This window comes from Emys orbicularis, chromosome 4, assembly GCF_028017835.1.
Source record: "Emys orbicularis isolate rEmyOrb1 chromosome 4, rEmyOrb1.hap1, whole genome shotgun sequence".
Classification (NCBI taxonomy): domain Eukaryota; kingdom Metazoa; phylum Chordata; order Testudines; family Emydidae; genus Emys; species Emys orbicularis.
The window spans coordinates 138,815,209-138,832,800 of NC_088686.1; the positions used below are offsets into that span (position 1 = coordinate 138,815,209).

Here is a 17,592-nt window from a genome sequence, read left to right on the forward strand (position 1 = left end):
CCTTCCAGTAGCTATCCCTTGTGCGCTGCGGGAAATGTTTCTGTGCAGCGAGCAGCTGGTGTGGAGCTGAGGTTGAGCATTGGCCGCCACTGTTTTGAAGTATTTGTATTGCATCCCGGCTCACACCCACTCTCCCTCCCCGGGCTACATCCCCGAGTGCCAAGTTAGGGCAATCCCCACTGCACATGAGTGGCAGGAGATGTCAAAGCCAATCACTCTGTCAAGCGTAATGAGCTGTGGGGAGGGGAGGGACTGGCGGCGGAGCTGCCATTTGCAAACGGAGGATGTTCACTCTGACCAGCATGCCCAGTGGGAAGCGCGCTGGCACCATGACAGCCAGTAAGGGCAAGCCATCCTATTCCTTCCCCCCCCCGCCTCGCTCTGTGGGCCACTGACACCAACGGAGATCCCCTTGCTCAGTCCAAGTCTGAATCAAACCCTGCTTCTTTATCTGAAGGGCTCAGTAGTGCAGTGGGTTAGTGCAGCCCCAGGGGCCTGGATTCAAAGGCTGCCTCGAGTTAAACGAGCCTAATGAATAATCTCTGCTCCTTGTCGGCCAGCATCACAAAGCTCAGTGCCTGCCTGGCAGCCTGTGGGCTGATCCCCAGCCTGAGGACTCTGATAGCATGGGGTGTTCAGGGAGCAGGGGTAGGGATGTGTCGGTCAGTTGTCTGCACTGTCTGTGTCTCTTGCAAATATAGTTGGCAGAACTGTGTGAGGTCCAGGACTGGAGTAGCACGAGAATGGCAGGTCAGGATTAAGTGCTTTCAGGGGGAAGCCTATGGCTGGAATAGCAAGGGAGGCTGTGGGTCAAGATTGAGGTGTACCAGCAGAACTGTGCAGAGAAATTATGCACAGCATCTGTCTGGGCTAAGCCTGCTTGTAGCCACTGCTTCCAGCCTCTCCATTTCATGAAGTCCGCGTTCGCCCAGCCTGTATATAAATGCGAGAGATGCTGTGTGGTTGTTTTCCTCGGCAAGCTCCATAGCTGACTGCTGAGAGGAGATCACCACTCCTGCTGAATGAATGATGTAGCGTCACGATGCCCTGACACTGTATGTGGATTTATTATTCAGTGCTTTAAGAAAGAGACTCCCAGACATCCGAAGATGGTGTGAGACCGTGCAGGCCACTAGCGGGTGGGGAGGGAGCCCTGCAGAGTGCCCTTTGCAATCTGCTTTACACGGGTAATGCGATTGATCGGATAAATGACACAGGTGAGGAAAAGCAGGCTGATTTCCACATGGGAGTGAATTAGTTCTTCTGGCATCTACTCTACATAGTCCTTCTCTCTCGGGCTATGTCTACACCAGAAATGCTACAGCAGGACAGCTGCAGCACTGGAGTGTAGATACGTGCTGCAGTGACGGAAGGGGTTTTTCCATCGTTGTAGTAAATCCACCTCTCTGAGAGGTGGTAGGTAGGTGGAGAGAACAATTCTTCTGTTGACCCAGCGGTGTCTACACTGGACCTTAGGTTGGCTTAGTTAGATTGCACAGGGCATGACATTTTGCACAGCCCCAAGCGATGTAGTTAAGCCAACATAACTTTGTAGTGTCATTTCTCTCTTTTTCTCTCTCAATAATGTGCCCCCCCGTCTTCCCCCTCCCCCCTCTCTGTCATAACGTCTCAGCTTGCCTCCCCGCTTGACACCTTTTGGAACCGTTTGCACTTGTGCAAAGGGGGTGTGAACTGCTACCACCGGCGTGAGTGGAGAATTCTGATCTGGAGGTGTTCTGTGCTGGCCTAAGGCTGCAATTCAACAGGCCGGCCCGACTGGGCAAAGCATCTATGCTCATGCGTCCGTTCCACTGGCCATGAAACTGCAGCACTTCCTAATAGTGAAGCGCCAGGCTTCGCTGAAGAGGGATGGACTTACGCATGTTGTTTAAATGCTTTGCTGAGTTAGGGCCTAAGAGTGACCGCACAAGGTGCGAGGCTGGGGGATACCAGCCCCAGAGTCTCTCCAAACAGTTCTGCCATTGCCAGGCCAACAGCCTTCCATATCAGGCCCAAGGAATTTCTAACGACCCCCTCCCTGCAGTATCTAGGCACTGATGATGTGATATTTATTAATTAATTTCAGCCTTGCCAAATTCTAATCACCCCCTGGCCAAGGGCAATTAAGTAGTTGTTGCCAGGTGAGGAGGCCAGGTGCTGAAGGGAGCTGCACTGACATTCACCAGCTGAGGATCTGACTCCATGCGTTTTTGTTTTTTCGTTATCTTCATCTGCATGGGCAAGCGGATTTGTTTTTTTATCTGTTTGTTTATTTTGGATGTTTTAACAAGTTTACAAATCCTTGCGGGTAAATATCAGAGACGAAAGGATCAGTGTCAGAAGTAAGACACGGGGGGGGGGGGGGTCATTGTTCCCCTCTACTCGGCATGGATGAGGCCACCGCTGGAGTGCTGTGTCCAGGTCCAGGCGCCGTGCTTTAGGAGAGATGTGGAGAAATGGGAGAGAGTCCAGAGGAGAACAACAAAAATGCTACAAGGTTTAGAAAACCTGACCTGTGAGGAAAGGTTAAAAAAAAACCTGGGCATGGTTAGTCTTGAAAAAGAAGACGGAGGGGACAGGACCTGACTACAGTCTTCAAATATGCTAATGACTGTTAAAAAGAGGATGGTGATCAATTCTTATCCACAGCCACTGAAGGTAGGACAAGAAGTAATGGGCTTAATCTGCAGCAAGGGAGACTTAGGTTAGATATTAGGAAAAACTTACTATCAGGGTAGTTAAGCTCTGGAACAGGCTTCCAAGGGAGGTTGTGGAATCCCCATCATTGGAAGTTTTTAAAAACAGGTTGGATAAACCTCTGTCAGGGAGGCTTTAGGTTTACTTGGTCCAGCCGCAGTGCAGGGGGCTGGACTCGATGACTTCTCGAGGTCCCTTCCAGCCCTGCGTTTCTACAATTCTATGATCATCAGTACAACAGTGAGCTTTTGTTTAGAGAAACCTTCTGTAGTAATATAATCATCAAATCTCTCTGTTTAAAAGGATGTTGGCATATTGCAGAGGGAGCCCCTTTATACACCCCAGGATGTGTTGTTTCTGTGATTTTATTAAATGGAGTGAAACTTCTGTTTACGCATTATTTATCAAACCAGGCATTTCTAGCCAAATGTTGTTAATAAAAATTGGGACAGGTGTGCTCTTTGTTTAGAAGGCAAATGTAGTTTTGTCTGACTATTGAATTAATGGTAACCAAATAGCTAAGTATCCATTTGTCCTCTGTCTCTACAGGCTGGTAAATTGTCCTGGCAGGTTTGCAAGGCTGGTTTATTTTTTTAATAGTATTTATCAAATGTCACCAGAATGCATGACACTGGGAAGAGACTATGGAAGAAGAGAATAATCTAAGGCAAACTTTTTTTTCCGCGTACCACTTGAAAATTGCTGAGGGTGTTGGCGAATCACTTAATGATCTTTCCAAATGTTGTGTGTATCGTTAGCTAACTATTGTAAAGTGCTTTGGATAAAAGCATTATATAAAAAAACCTCTAATAATAATTAACTTCTTTTGTTCTACAAATAAAAGCACACAACTCATATTTTAATATCAGTAGTCTTACCTTTCTAATGCGATGGATGTGCCCTCTCTTCCCCGCCACGGCCGCCCCCGAGCTGGGGCTGGGAAGGAGGGGGGGTCTTTCCCCCGCCGTGGCAGCCCCCGAGCTGAGGCGGGAAGGGGGGCCGTGTCTCTCCGGCAGCCCTAGAGCTGGGGAAAGTCGCCTCTTTCTCTGGCCACCACAGTCCTACATGTCCCAAATCCCCCCCACCCCCTCTTCTCACCTCACTGCCCCCTCCCAGTTACCCTCTATTCCCCCCAAGGCCACCACCTGACCTTACATGTGTGTCTTCTCCAGGGTTCAGGCACCTAATTAGTGGTGCCACGCCTGCGGGGCTCCACTAATTAGGTGGGTGGCCCTTCATTCCCTCGTGTGCGACCACCTAGGTATGCACCTTAGAGGGAACTATCCGCAGACCACCTGAATGGAGCTCGTGGACCACTGATGGTCCGCAGACCACAGTTTGAGAACCTCTGATCTAAGGACTCCACTGAAGTTAATAGCAAAGATCCCATTGACTTTAGCAGGAGTTGAATTGTACACTGCGCTAGATGGATCAGACACACTGCACATCATTGGAGCAGATGTTGCTTTGCTCTCTGATGTTAAAACTTTCCTGTCTTGCAGGCATTGCTGGGATGCCGGTGACGTTTAACGAGAATGGAGATGCACCTGGCCGTTATGACATCTACCAATACCAGATCAAAAACTCTACCGCTGAGTACAAAGTCATTGGGCACTGGACCGATCACCTGCACTTAAAAGTAAGACCTTGGACTGGTTTGCATTTGGCTGTGGAGTCAGTGGAGATGGTCCCAGCAAAGAGACAGGGCCAACAGCTTTATCCCTTCATCCCTAGTGCTTCCATTAGGGAGCATTGCATTAGTCGAAGAGAGGTGACGTGGGATTGGGAATTCCGAAACTAGACACACCAACCAATTCCACTAATTGTACCGAACCATTCCCAGCCTGTGCTCAATGCACCGTTAAGATATATCATACCTCCCAAGAAACAAACAAACCCTACCTAAAAAGAACGTTATTAAGTTTGTAAAATCAAGCCGTCAAAAGTTAGGAAATGCCAGAGTTGAAGTTGTTTATGCTACATTAATTCAACCCCCCTTATGTGTCTGCATCGTGATATTGTGTTTAATTACATGGTCCCATGCTACTTTTTCCACTCTTATTCCCCCCCCCCCCCCCAAGGTTTTATAATTTGGCCCAAATCAGGCTGATTTTCACCCTGGGTGGCAAAAGGCACATCCCTGACACACAGACCATCCCCCCCCGTCTAATTGCAAATCCCTCCTTGACAGCACGGGGATGCTAGAGCTTTTCAAAGAAAACATTGCCACAATTTTGTAACGTTTGGGCCAAACAATTTATTTTTTCCCTTGTCTTGTTCTGGGCCTTGGGGGTCGTTATTCTCTCCCTGTGGCTCACAGCTTGGTCTGTGTTAGGTCTTTGAATGGGGACTAATGAAACCAATGATTCTCTGCCTGTAGCCTTTGCCTCCTTTCACCCCAGAGGTGGCTGCAATTCAGTGCCTGTTGAAATGGTCCCTGTATAGTCCGTGAAGTTATTTGTGTACTTTGGCATCATGGAGTGAATGGCGGTATAGTCATAGAAGCCATTATCCTATCATCGCAGCCAAGAATAGGTTTTCAGGCAACAATTTAATCTTTTCCCCTGTTTTTCAAATGCTAGTCGCTCCGGCAACATTATGGGTAGATCTGGACAGGAGAACGTTTTCCTGCCCCATGAGAATGTTTTTGGAATTCCAAAAACAATTTCTCATTTGCACATTTGGACAAAAAAGTCAAAATCTTGAAAATGTTCATGAACTGAAAATTAAAAAAAAAAAATTGGATTAGGTCAGTGGAAACATTTTGATTTGATTTTGCCTTTTTATTTTTTTCTTTAAAGTAACTTAAAATTTCAAAGGAGAAGTCATTTCAAATGGAAAAATGGAACTTTTTTGGGTTTCAAGAATGTCTAAACAGACATTTCCACAATTTCAAATCTACTTTTTTTCCCAACTCTTTTCGAAACAGGAAATTAGTTGAAACTGACTCTTCCCCACAAAGAGTTTCAGCCTTGATGAATCAGTATTTTCTGATGGAAAAATGTTTTGCCAAAAAATTCCTGACTGGCTTTGCTGAGGGGCCATTTTGCTCATGTGTGTAGTCTTGCCTCCTGAACTGCAGGGCTCTTTCTTCTTATCCATGCCACAAGAGGTGTCTTAGGGCTAGGGTGACCAGATAGCAACTGTGAAAAAACGGGACAAGGGATGGGGGGGCCTATATAAGAAAAAGTCCCCAAAAACGGGACTGTCCCTTTAAAAACGGGACATCTGGTCACCCTACTTAAGGCATTGCCTGTACTTTGATCTGGGGTGTGATTCCCAGCTCAAGGAGACATACCTGTGCAAGTTCTGATTGAGCTAGCATGCTAAAAATAGACTGTAGCCACAGCAGGAGGGGCTAGCCGCACTGAGTACATCCCTACAGTTGCAGATGGGATCGTACGTGGGGAGGCTAGAACCGCCCGCTGCTTGTGCTGCTGCAGCTACGCTTTATTTTTAGCATGTTGTCTCAATCAGAGCTAGCGCGGGTATGTCTCCTTGAGCTGGGGATCACACATCCAGCTTGAAGTGTAGGCGTAAGCTAAGTGGGTAACATGGATAGTCCATGGGTGTAGTTTGGGGTGAGGGGCAGGTGGGCATTGTCCTCAAACTGCAAGCCTCCAGCAGGCATGGAATTTGCCCACCCCCTCCATTGGTCTGACTGGAGCTGTCCCTCCAAATACAGAAGTCAAACCACGCCTGTGAGGTAGTCAGTCCTTCTACTGACTGTAAGTGAAGGGTAGGAAGTATTGGGTTCTGACCCTCTCAAGCTGCCCGCTCAGAATAGAAGATGCTTGACCTGTCTTGAGGGAATAATTGCCTGCCTAGAGCCTGCGTTTTCAGTGGTTATGCCCATGTGAGCCCATTAGCCCTCTGTGACGGCTGAGATCATTTGGACCTCAGATCTCCACCCTCTCACACAGTTTTCTGTCATGGTGAGCAGACAGGTGTGTGCTAGGAGACGAATGCACTAGCATTGCCATTCTAGGGATCTGGAGTCTTACCTATTTTAGGGCTTGTCTACTTGGGGGATTTAATCTGCAGCTTTTTGATGTGCGTCAGTTCACGTGCAATACGCAAGCCGCAGTAGCAGCGTACACACAGGATGGTGTGCCCTCTATCAATGCATGTCATTGTGTATCTGTGGTGGCAGTTTGCTGCAGACTCAGGACGTGGTATCCCATGGTGCTTTGCTTCACTGCTGAGCAGTGTGCATTCTGGGATTTTTCTCGCTGTGAACAGTGGGATGCAGAGCAGCAGCCAGGTGAATTCACATTAAAAAAAAATCCCATGATTCATCTGTCTCCACCCCGTACTTTCTTTCTGGGGGGGGGGGGGGGGGGGCTAGTGCCATTTTTGAAGTTCTGCTGGCCAGCATGGACCTAACAATGCTCCATGCCACTATGTAGGCAACCTTGACTATGCAGTGGCCACTTGCGGGGTATTTCAGCATTCAAATTTGGCTTTGGACTTCGCCTACTGAACCAGCGACCAGTTGATGTCACAGTAGCAGCTCCTTCAGCAGCAGGAGAGTTTTCCGTGATGGTGGATCCAGGGTGAGACTGAAGAAACAGAGGAAGACACCACAGGACTGATTCCTGGAGCAGCGTCACAGCATGCAGCGACGCGTTGGGACTTGGGATTGGTGGGGGAAGTTTGTTCTGAGCTAACAGGAAGTTGTGAGAGAATTTCAGGATGGAGAACTTGGCAACCATTTTCGAGATATGTGCTGAACTAACCCCGGGAGCTGCAGTAGCAGCATACCCACATGCGGGGCCCCGTACCCATGGAGAAGCGGGTCACCACTGGCATCTGGAAGCTGGCTGTCCCCAAATGCAACCGGTCCATAGTGCACCAGTATGGTGTGGGGAGATTGACTATTGGGGTTATTGTCATGCAGGTGTGTGAAAGCCGTGGAAGAGAGATTGTAGCACCGGGTTTTGAAGCTTGGTAATGGTCAGGAGTTTATTGATGGCTTTGCACACACGGGTTCCCAAACTGTACTGGGGCAACTGATGGGACACAGGTGCCTATTGTTTGCTCTACCCCCACTCAGGGTTCAGAATTCATAAACACAAAGGGATATTTCTCCAGGGTGCTCCCCAGGCTGGTTGCCCACCAGGAAGATTTGGTGGTAGATTTGCGGATATAAACGCAGGATGTTCTGCAAGGGATCCCAATGCTAGGAGATTTTGGAACTCAGCTTAATTTATCTTAACGGAGAAAGGGCTGGTTGCCCCCAAGAACATGACGGACATTAATGGCGTGGATATTTCCTCCGGTTCATCCTCTGCTTCCCTGGCTAATGAAGCCATTTGCAGGCTGCTTGGACAGAAGGAAGGAGCTATTTAACGACTGCCTCAGTAACAGCAGAATGGCAACAGAGTGTGCGTTTGGCTCTTTGAAAGGGAGATGGTGCTCTTGGTGGACTAGTTTGGAAGCAGAATTAAAAACAAACATTTCAAAGGTTATAGCAACACATTGTATTCCGCAGCAGCCAGTAGGTGTACAATACAAAATAGAAGCAGCCGGGGCAATGTTGTCAGGTTGCTCTTATTCTGAGTCTCAGGCCTGAAATTGTGTAGCTGCACATCCAGCTGTTAACCTGGGGCGAGGGAGAGTTGGGAGTTTTTTGATCAGTTCAGAGTTTATGAGCCCTGGGAGTGCAATGTTGTGGCAGTCCCTATTGTATCTTGTGTCTTTGCCCGCGTGGTGTAAAACCGTATGAATTAGTGCAAACTTAAGGGCTTTCTGTGGAAAAGGAACAGTCAGCTCCTTACCAAAAATGTTTTCCAGGTTTTCATTATTAAACAATCTATTATGTAACAAAGAGAAATGAACCTTGAACTGAAACGATGATAAAACAATGGCTTTTAATTATTAAATGACACATTAAAAAGCAGTCTATTCTCTAGCGACAAGGAACCATTTCATTAAACCAGCCGCAAAACGGAGCAGCAAGGTGCAACAGCACACAACAGGGCACAATGCAAGGGGTGGCGTTGGGGCTTAAAGCCATAGGTGAGTATACCCCTTCGCTCTGCCTCTTCTGGTTCATGGACCTTCTGGAGCGGAGTGCCAAGGCTTGATGTTACCAGGGGCGATAGAGGGCTCAGAAGAGCTGTGGTTCCAGTTGCCGCGGTTCTTAGTGCCCTGGGCTAGGGTCTGTGAAGGGAATGGCCTCTCTGGGAGCATGATTTGGTGGCATGGTGGGATGAGTTGTTGTTGTTGTTGCCAGAGGCCCGTATTGCCCAGGGGCTGCATAATGTGGCTGGGGTGCTGGTTTGCAGTACTGCAGTGCCTGCTGCCTAAATAGTAACCCATGCGGCAGCCGGGCATTTTAGCTTTGTATCATTTCCAGCAGTTGCTTCTCCATTTCCCTCTGTCTTTCTAGACTGTCTTTGGCCATGACGATGCTTTCCCTGGCAACTGCCACGCTCTCCTTGGCCACTGCAGTGACCTCCCTGGAGACGTCCTTGTCTGCTTCCCTCTCCATCCTCAGATACTGCCTTCACCTCTCTGCTGTGTACAGGAGTTTGGGGGCTCTGCAGTGATGTCCGTGAACTTTTCATCAGGAGTTTCCCCTCCCCTGATATTGGCCAGACACTCAGCCATTGATGGCCCCTGTCCTTGGAGGCTTGGCCAGGGCAGGTGCCGGGGATGTGGGAGTAGTAAACATATCATAAATGGTTATTGTTTGTATTCTAGAGAGGCTGTGACAGTATGTGTGTGTGTGTGGGGGGGGGGGGGTTGTATCTATTTCTGGCTTTACCTCCCTGCGATTCTTCTCAGGCTTGGGGAACCTCGGAGATGGTAAATGGTGTGTGCATTGGGATTTTTGTCTGTTTGGCTTTGTATCTTGGTGGCTGGGGGAGGAGGATTTAATGGGGTTGTGGTCAGGAATTATGTTCCCGGGTTGGTTTTGCCTCGGAGGTGCTTATGTGGCATCAGAGGGATTAGCGGGTGAACATGGGGGCCAGCTGGATACCTCCCTTTTAGGCTGTGCTGACTCTGGATGATATCCTGAGGCAGATGACTAGTGCTGCGTCTACACGACCTCTCTGTCGACCCATCAACATTGAATTAAGTGCTATATCTCTTGCGGATGTGGAGTACAGAAGACAATGTTACAGGCAACTTAGGTCGGCAGAAGGGAGCTGGTAGTGTAGATGCATACATTATTAGGTCAACTTAAGGCTGCTTCCGCCGACCTAAGTTTGTAGTGTAGACCAGGCCTAAAAGGCAGAGAATGGCTTTATTTAAGAAGATGAAGGTCCAACCAACGAGATATGCTGGGAAGTTATTCCCTGAGAAGGTCCCCTGGAAGTGCTACAGGAGTTGGGAGTTATCCTGAGGGAATGGCTGTGCTGCCAATCCTCATAATGTCTAGACAAAAATTGAGCTTGCCACTGAGGTAAAAATGCCCTGTAACGTGCATTCTTACAGTGAAACGGCTTTGCTGTGGGCTTTTTTGCTCTTTGTGGCTTTTCACAGGCTTACGTACAGGAAGACCGGGAACAGTGAATGCTTCAGGCAGTCATTGCAAAAGCCTATCTATTTTCCTCTGCACTTTCACCCAGTCTGCAGGGGCAATAAAGCAAAATCTAAGGTTGGAAAAATTCTCAATTTTTGTCTAGACATTATGAGCATTGCATGCTCATGTCTATCTCACGTAAAGTGAGAACACTAGCTTCTTTTGCTGTAACCACAGTCTCCTGTCACACAAAGGGGTGTTTCCATTATAGAATCATAGGACTGGAAGGGACCTCGAGAGGTCATCTCTGGCAGGACTAAGTATTATCTTGACCACCCCTGACAGGCGTTTGTCTAACCTGCTCTTAAAAATCTCCAGTGATGGAGATTCTACAACCTCCCTAGGCATAGGCATTAAGCAAATCTGCCACAGGTGGTGATGGGGTAGAGGCCACATCTGCACCATGTTGCCGGCCACCATTTTGAACTGGCAGACAGGGTGTGAGGGGGAGGGCAGGCGTTTGCCATGCAGGACAACTGAGGGAAGGGGAAAAGAAAATAGGTATGGGCATGTGCCCTCTAAAATGTGGGTCTGAGAACAGGCAATAGTTGGGGCTTTAGCATGAGATGGAGGTTGATAGCCCAGCCAGCAGAGCCGCCATTTTGGAAAGGGGAGCCAGGGGCCTGAACAGAAAATGTGGATCAACGGAGGGAGGCGTGGACCTCCGCTTCAGAAAGGCTTCTCCCTCACACCTGCCTACAATGGCGGTGGCCATGGGGCGCCTGGAACGGAAGCTAGCACGGTAGGATGGCATCCTCATAATACATTAAAATTTAAATATTTCATTATTTAAAAAATAATAATAATTAAAATGTACATGCTGAGGTTCCTGCCGTAGGATCAGCCTCCTCAGTTCCGGTCTGGGCTGTGCTGCCTAGGAATTGGGGTTGATTGCTGCAGGGCAGAAATGGGGCTTGTCTTCTACATGGCTGGCATCAGGGTACTTGGTCCCGAAGAGATCCTGGCTTTCCAGGGAGATCTCTTCATTGGCCTCTTTGAGCTCATCCTCCGATGAGTCTTGCTGGTTATCCTTGGAGGGGAAAGGGGGTGTTAGTGAGCAGGAGGCTCCACTATCTGCCTGGGTTGAGTGGTCACGTAATTATGCAAAGTCCTGTCCAGCTCCTCAAAAAATGGACCAGTTGCATGTTTCCCACCGGACCTTTTCCTGTCATCTCTTGTTTTAACGTATATTCTCCTGAGCTGTTTGCTCTTCATCTAGCGCTGTTCGGCATCCCTGTCATAGCCCCTCGCAGTCATCTGCCCAGCAATGTCCACAAAAAGGTCTTTATTGCAGTGGCTGACATGAGAGCTTCCAGCATCACGCTTCTCCCCAGCTCCTGATGGGATCCAGCATCTCGGCATGGCTCCACGCGGCCGCTCGAGGCATGCTATAGGGCTTCTTCGGTATTATCACAACTGTTGTCGTTTATTTGAATCCAGGAGCTAATGGACAAAATGTAGCATCATCCCATCATACATATTGGGGAGGGGACATCCAGTCAACTTGACCCCCGAGCAGGGGAGATCAGTAAAGGTCGCCCACAAAGCAGTGTGGGGTAGCCGTTGGGAGACTGCCAAAGTAGTTTTCAGTGGCATTGCAGGCACACAAATGATAAAGTGGACTAACTCAATTTTAACTTGCCTTAATCCTGTTTAAACTCCCCAAGTAGACAAGCCCTTAGGCTACCAGTGACTGAGGCAAGCTCACCCAACACTTGCCCACACTGTGCTTAGAGCAAGTCAGTGTTACCAGCCCCTTGTACACTCAAAGGGCTGAGTTCCTTGTTGATCAGCGAGGCCTCTCCTCTCTCTTCCCGCAGATAGAGCGCATGCACTGGCCTGGGGGGGCCCACCAGCTCCCCAGCTCCATCTGCAGCCAGCCGTGCAAGCCGGGCGAGAGGAAGAAGCTGGTGAAGGGCATCCCGTGCTGCTGGCACTGCGAGCGCTGCGACGGCTACCAGTACCAGCTGGACGAGTTCCACTGCAAGATGTGCCGCTTTAACGAGCACCCTGATGAGAACCACACCAGCTGCGTCCCCATCCCCATCGTGAAGCTGGAATGGAGCTCGCCCTGGGCCGTGGTGCCCGTCTTCATCGCCCTCATGGGCATCATCGCCACCCTCTTTGTGGTGGTGACGTTCGTGCGCTACAATGACACGCCCATCGTCAAGGCCTCGGGGCGGGAGCTCAGCTACGTGCTGCTGACGGGCATCTTCCTCTGCTACGCCACCACCTTCCTGATGATCGCCGAACCCGGCATGGGCACCTGCTCGCTGCGGCGTATCTTCCTGGGGCTGGGCATGAGCATCAGCTACGCGGCCCTGCTCACCAAGACCAACCGCATCTACCGCATCTTCGAGCAGGGCAAGAAGTCGGTGAGCGCCCCGCGCTTCATCAGCCCCGCCTCCCAGCTGGTCATCACCTTCAGCCTCATCTCTCTGCAGCTGATGGGCGTCTGCATCTGGTTCATTGTGGATCCCTCTCACTCCATCATTGACTATGAGGACCAGCGGACTACGGACCCCCTCTTTGCCCGGGGTATCCTCAAATGTGACATTTCCGACCTGTCCCTCATCTGTTTGCTCGGGTACAGCATGCTCCTCATGGTGACGTGCACTGTGTACGCCATTAAGACCCGCGGGGTTCCGGAGACCTTTAATGAAGCCAAACCCATCGGGTTCACCATGTACACGACCTGCATCGTCTGGTTAGCTTTCATCCCCATATTTTTTGGGACGTCACAGTCAGCGGAAAAGGTAAGAGGGAGGGGGCGGGGGGGGAGCCTGTGGTTTTGGTTCATGCCCCATCTCCCCCGCTTTGCTGGAAGGTAACAGGATAAGAACGCACGGTGCGGGGAGCAACATGTCCAGAGAGAGGTGTGATGGTTTCCCCCTGTGAGCCTTTGGGATTCGGGATCTCAGTGGGTAAGGGAGCTCCCCCTCCCACTGGAGACCTGCCAGACTAGAGTGAACTCGCTGCCTTTGCTGGTTCTCCCTCTTGCTCTGTCTTCTTTTCCCCCTGGCACCTTCTGTCTTTCACTCCATCTTTCTTGTGCTCTTCTTTCACTCCCCCCTGTTTCCTTCTCCCTGTGTGTCTCTCTTTATTACTTTCTCTTCCCCAATATTCTCTCTCTCTCATCCCCCCGCCCATCTCCTCCCTGTCAGACAAGGCTGTGTTGAAAGGCAGGCAGTGTGGGTCCTACTGGGCTGGGCTGGCTAAAGTTGTCGCACACAGGACCCTGGCCCAGGATGCAGGGAGTCTGACGGAGGCAGAGCCTGGGAGAGTGAGATAGCCGGGCACGGTTCTCCCTGGCACCTGAAGATTCCTGCTCCACAATCGATGGGTATCGCAACCCTCTCCCCAGCCTGAGCATCCCAGCAAATCTGGAGTCTGGCTGCTGTTGTGTTCAGACAAAGTGGGCATGGGTGGGAGATCTCCCAGATGGTTCATGGCTGTGCCCTCACCCCTGTAGTTATTGGCAGTGCTCATAATATACCCCACTGCCCTAACACTGACCAAAGCCAGATGCAAAGGCCCCCCTACCCAACCTATACATGCCCTCCGGATGGACTGGTTCATCACTGGTGAACGTGTGTTATAGGTCCCCCTCTCCGGCCGGATGAGCCCCCACTCGTGTGACGGCCGCCATCTTGGCTGACACAGTGGGGATTGAGCTGGGGATCTCCAGAGCTAAAAGGACGAGCTGCTACAGCTTGAGCCTCTCGGGGGGTGGGGATGACTCAACATCTCCCGGACTGTTGTTAATGTCCCTGGTGCTGAGAAATGGGATGTGCCGCTGGCAGTGACTGCTGCCATTGCCAGGCTCTGAGCAGAAGCTGTAAGGGGGCCAGGTGTCCTGCTGCTACACGTGTTCTGGCTGCCCCCCATTGCCTCAGCCCTAGAGTAACCTCATTTCTGGAAACCCAGCTAATGGCTGGTGGTTCTGCTGGGAATCCTGGGGAGATTCCCAGCCTACAGTAGGTAAATACTGTCCCGTTTGGCTGGTATTAAGCTCAGCCTGGAGGTGAGCTATGTCCTCCTAACACTAAGTGTGGGGCATTGGAAATATGCCACCTCCCATGCCCAAAGGATCTCATAACCCTCCAGCACAAGTGCAAATAGTCAGGTCTCAGCCCAGCGTCAAAAGCTTTTCAGTAGCTACCCTTGTGACTGGCAGCCTCAAGAGACAGGTCAAGGAATGGATGCACCCATGGAGCCCGGTCTCCCCTCACTCTCTTCAAATGGGAGATGAGAATGAGACCCTTAGCTCCTCTTCTCTGCTCGCTAACTGGGCTGACTTGTTTGTGTTCTGCTGGTGCCTAGCCCTGTTGTGCCGGGTCCTGTATATACCCCCAGGGCAGGGACTGTCTCTCTGTGAAAGCTGAAAATCGACATGGACAAGACAGACCAAAGAAGGACCGTTCTCCTGGTTGTACAGATGGGGAACTGAGGCAGCGAGAGATTTAGGCTGCATCCGCACCGGGAGCTGGAGGTGTCCCTTCCGGCTTGAGGAGACACGCCCGCATTCGCTCTGAGTCAGCTGCTGTGCTAGAAACCGAAGGGTAGCCCTGGGAGCAGAAGGGGTGAGCTACCCCAAATACATGCCAGCCTGTTAGATGGGATCCCGCTTGGGGCGGCTAGCCCCTCCTGCTGCTCAGCCCACCGTGGCTACCCCTCTTTTTAGCAGGCTAGCTCGATCAGAGCTAGTGCGTCTCCTCAAGCTGGGATTGACGTCTCCAGCTGGAAGTGGAGCCAGACCCTAAGTGACTTGGCCGAGGTCACGCCAGGAGACAGTGGGAGCAGAACCTGGATCTACCTCCTCTCTGCCTTGTCCTCTTCTGCTTCCATTCATCCTCTCTTCTCCCCTCCCCCCCACCCCAACTTCTGTGCAATAAGCACCCCCATCTGATTCACTGGATAGTTTCAAGGCACAGGGTGCGCCCGGGAAGCTTGCCATGCCACCGCCCACGCCCTGTGTATAAACAGAGGGCTCCAGGGTTGCCAGTCGGGCACCTCTGCCCAGCAGTAAACTCACTGAAAAACAGGGAAGTTGCGTAACAGCGACACTCTCGGCATTACCAGCCCAGGAGATCTGGGGAGAGAGACAACGAGGAAAAGAAAAACAGCCCCTTGACTCTGCTGCTTCTCTCTCGATTACTGGGTTGCTGTGATTTTAATTAACACCTGCGTGTTTTGGCAACACAAGCTCCTGTGACAAATTCCTCCGCTTGGCTGTGGTGGGGGAGAGAGAGCGCATCTCGTAGCAGGGAACAGGGCGAGCGGAAAACGTAACCCTCTTGCGCCAGGCACCATCACTCCTGGCCCTTGTCTACAGTAGCAAATTACGTGGTGACAGGCCATGACTCCAAGGAGTCCTGCTGACTAACATGATGTTAAAGGCAACTGTGCAGTCAGTGTAGATAGAAGCAAGTTGGGCCAGATCCTCAGCCATAATACAGACAGACCAGTGTTAGGAATCATATTCTCAAAGAGGCGTGGTTAACGAAGAGTATTGTTCCTTACGAAAGTGTGTGTTGCTTCCGATATTCTGCTCTGTTCATCTTGGGGAAACGATCTAAGCCGGGTTGCTCATCTTTAACTCCAGTACTATGATGTACTGCAATAACCAATGGTTATTAACGTCATTGAGCAGTACTATGTGCGGTGGGAGGGATATCAAAAAGGAGGCACTGATCAGCATTCGCTATACCCTGCATGATACTAGAAACCTAGAATTCTTCTCTGTAGTGGAGTGTCACATTTTCAATAGCTGTGTCTATGACTCTGGGTGCCTATTATCCTCTAGGAGTGTCACTGTGTCAGCAGTGTGGGTGAGAAATGCTATCGAAAATGAAAAATTGAGATTGAGATTGTAATTATCTGTCTGTCTAGCTATCTAGGTGCCTGTCTGTCTGTCTGCAGCATCTATCGGTGGTATCTGTATGGTGTCTGTCAATAGCATCTGTCTGGCTAGTCTAGGTGTCTGTGTCTATCGATAGTATCTATCTATATGTCTAGGTATCTATCTACCTATAGATGGTGTGTGTACATGTAATATAGTATCTGTGTGTCTAAGGTTTCTGTCTATGATGGCGTCTGTCTATCTGGATGTCTGTCCACAGCTTCTGTGGATGGTTTCTGTATAGTATCTATCTGTCTATGGCATCTCTGTATTTCTCTATTGATGGTATCAACTTTCTCATCATAAAGTCAGCTCTAAAGAAACCTGCTTTGTAATGAAGTGAGAATGAGCATCCTGAATTTGATAAAGAAAATCTCTGTCCATGGAGCTGACCAAATTCCCTCTCCCAGCCAGAAAAGAAGTCCAGTTTCAAAGTTACCACCACTAACGCTCCCTGCCCCAGCTTTTGCGGTCTGTGACAATGAACGTTTATGCTCTCGTCCCTCTGAAATCTGTAACCGATGAGCCCTTCCCATCTTGCTTTCTTCCATCCTGGCTGCCATCTTGGATTCCCTCTTGCAGGAGTGGGAAGCTTAATCAGACTTGGTCTTTTCTCGGTGCCTCTTGTGCCCGATAGTATCTCAGGGCACTTCCCAGAGCTGGAGATAGTAGGCAGGGGTGTAATAGGTAATAGATTCAGCCCTGCTCCTCCCTTCACATTGCTGTCACCCTCACTGATTTTTACTGCAGGGTCCACCTGCTCCACTCCCCGCTCTGGCCTCTGCTCTCCCAGCTCCGTGTGCTCTTCTGAAGATGTTGCACATGCCATGACGTGCTACATCCACCCCCACATTGCAGAGGCTTCTGCAGGCACTTTCTGGGAGTTGCTGGTGGTGGTTGTTGCACCAGACTGGGCCGGTGGAGGAATTTCCCTTGATCCAGAACCTGCGCTCAGAGAAGTGCCAGAACGTGCCCTCTTGTCTGCCTTTGCGCCAGCTGTTGTGGTGGAGTAACACTTGTGTAGGGAGACACAGTGGCGCCTTGAACTCAGTAGCGGCTCCTTGAAGGCTTGGACGTTAGAACCTGTTACATCGCGGAGGAGTGCCAGCTCTGGGCACCGGGCTTGTCCCTGCAGTCCTTTTGAAACCTGCCATGAGCTCTTAAATGGAGATCCTTTTCTCTGGTGCATGTGGTTAAACATCCCTCCTGAGGACCTACCAGAGCACCAGAGCCTGCTATTTAAACCTTCCAGCGCCAGGTTCCAGAGGTGAGATTTGCTACCAAGCCCAGCTGCTCTGGTTAAAAGTAGGAAGGCGAATTAAAGAAAATAAATGGAGCCTTGAGCAGCATTTCCATTTTGATGAGCTGGCAGGGGAGATACTAACAAGAAAGCAGGTTTCTTAAGGAATTATTGCAAAACAAAAGCTCCCTTAAAGCTGCCGTAATGTGCTCGGCACAC

At 50.1% G+C, this 17,592-nt stretch overlaps 1 protein-coding gene across 1 annotated transcript in view; it reads left to right on the forward strand.

The window, feature by feature from the left end:
- GRM4 (glutamate metabotropic receptor 4) overlaps positions 1-17,592 on the forward strand; it is a 183,302-nt gene that overhangs the window by 153,619 nt on the left and 12,091 nt on the right. The window contains exons 7-8 of the mRNA XM_065403414.1: positions 4,200-4,336; positions 12,052-12,987. Of these exons, the coding sequence (XP_065259486.1) occupies positions 4,200-4,336; positions 12,052-12,987 (1,073 nt within the window). The remainder of the gene's footprint in view (positions 1-4,199; positions 4,337-12,051; positions 12,988-17,592) is intronic.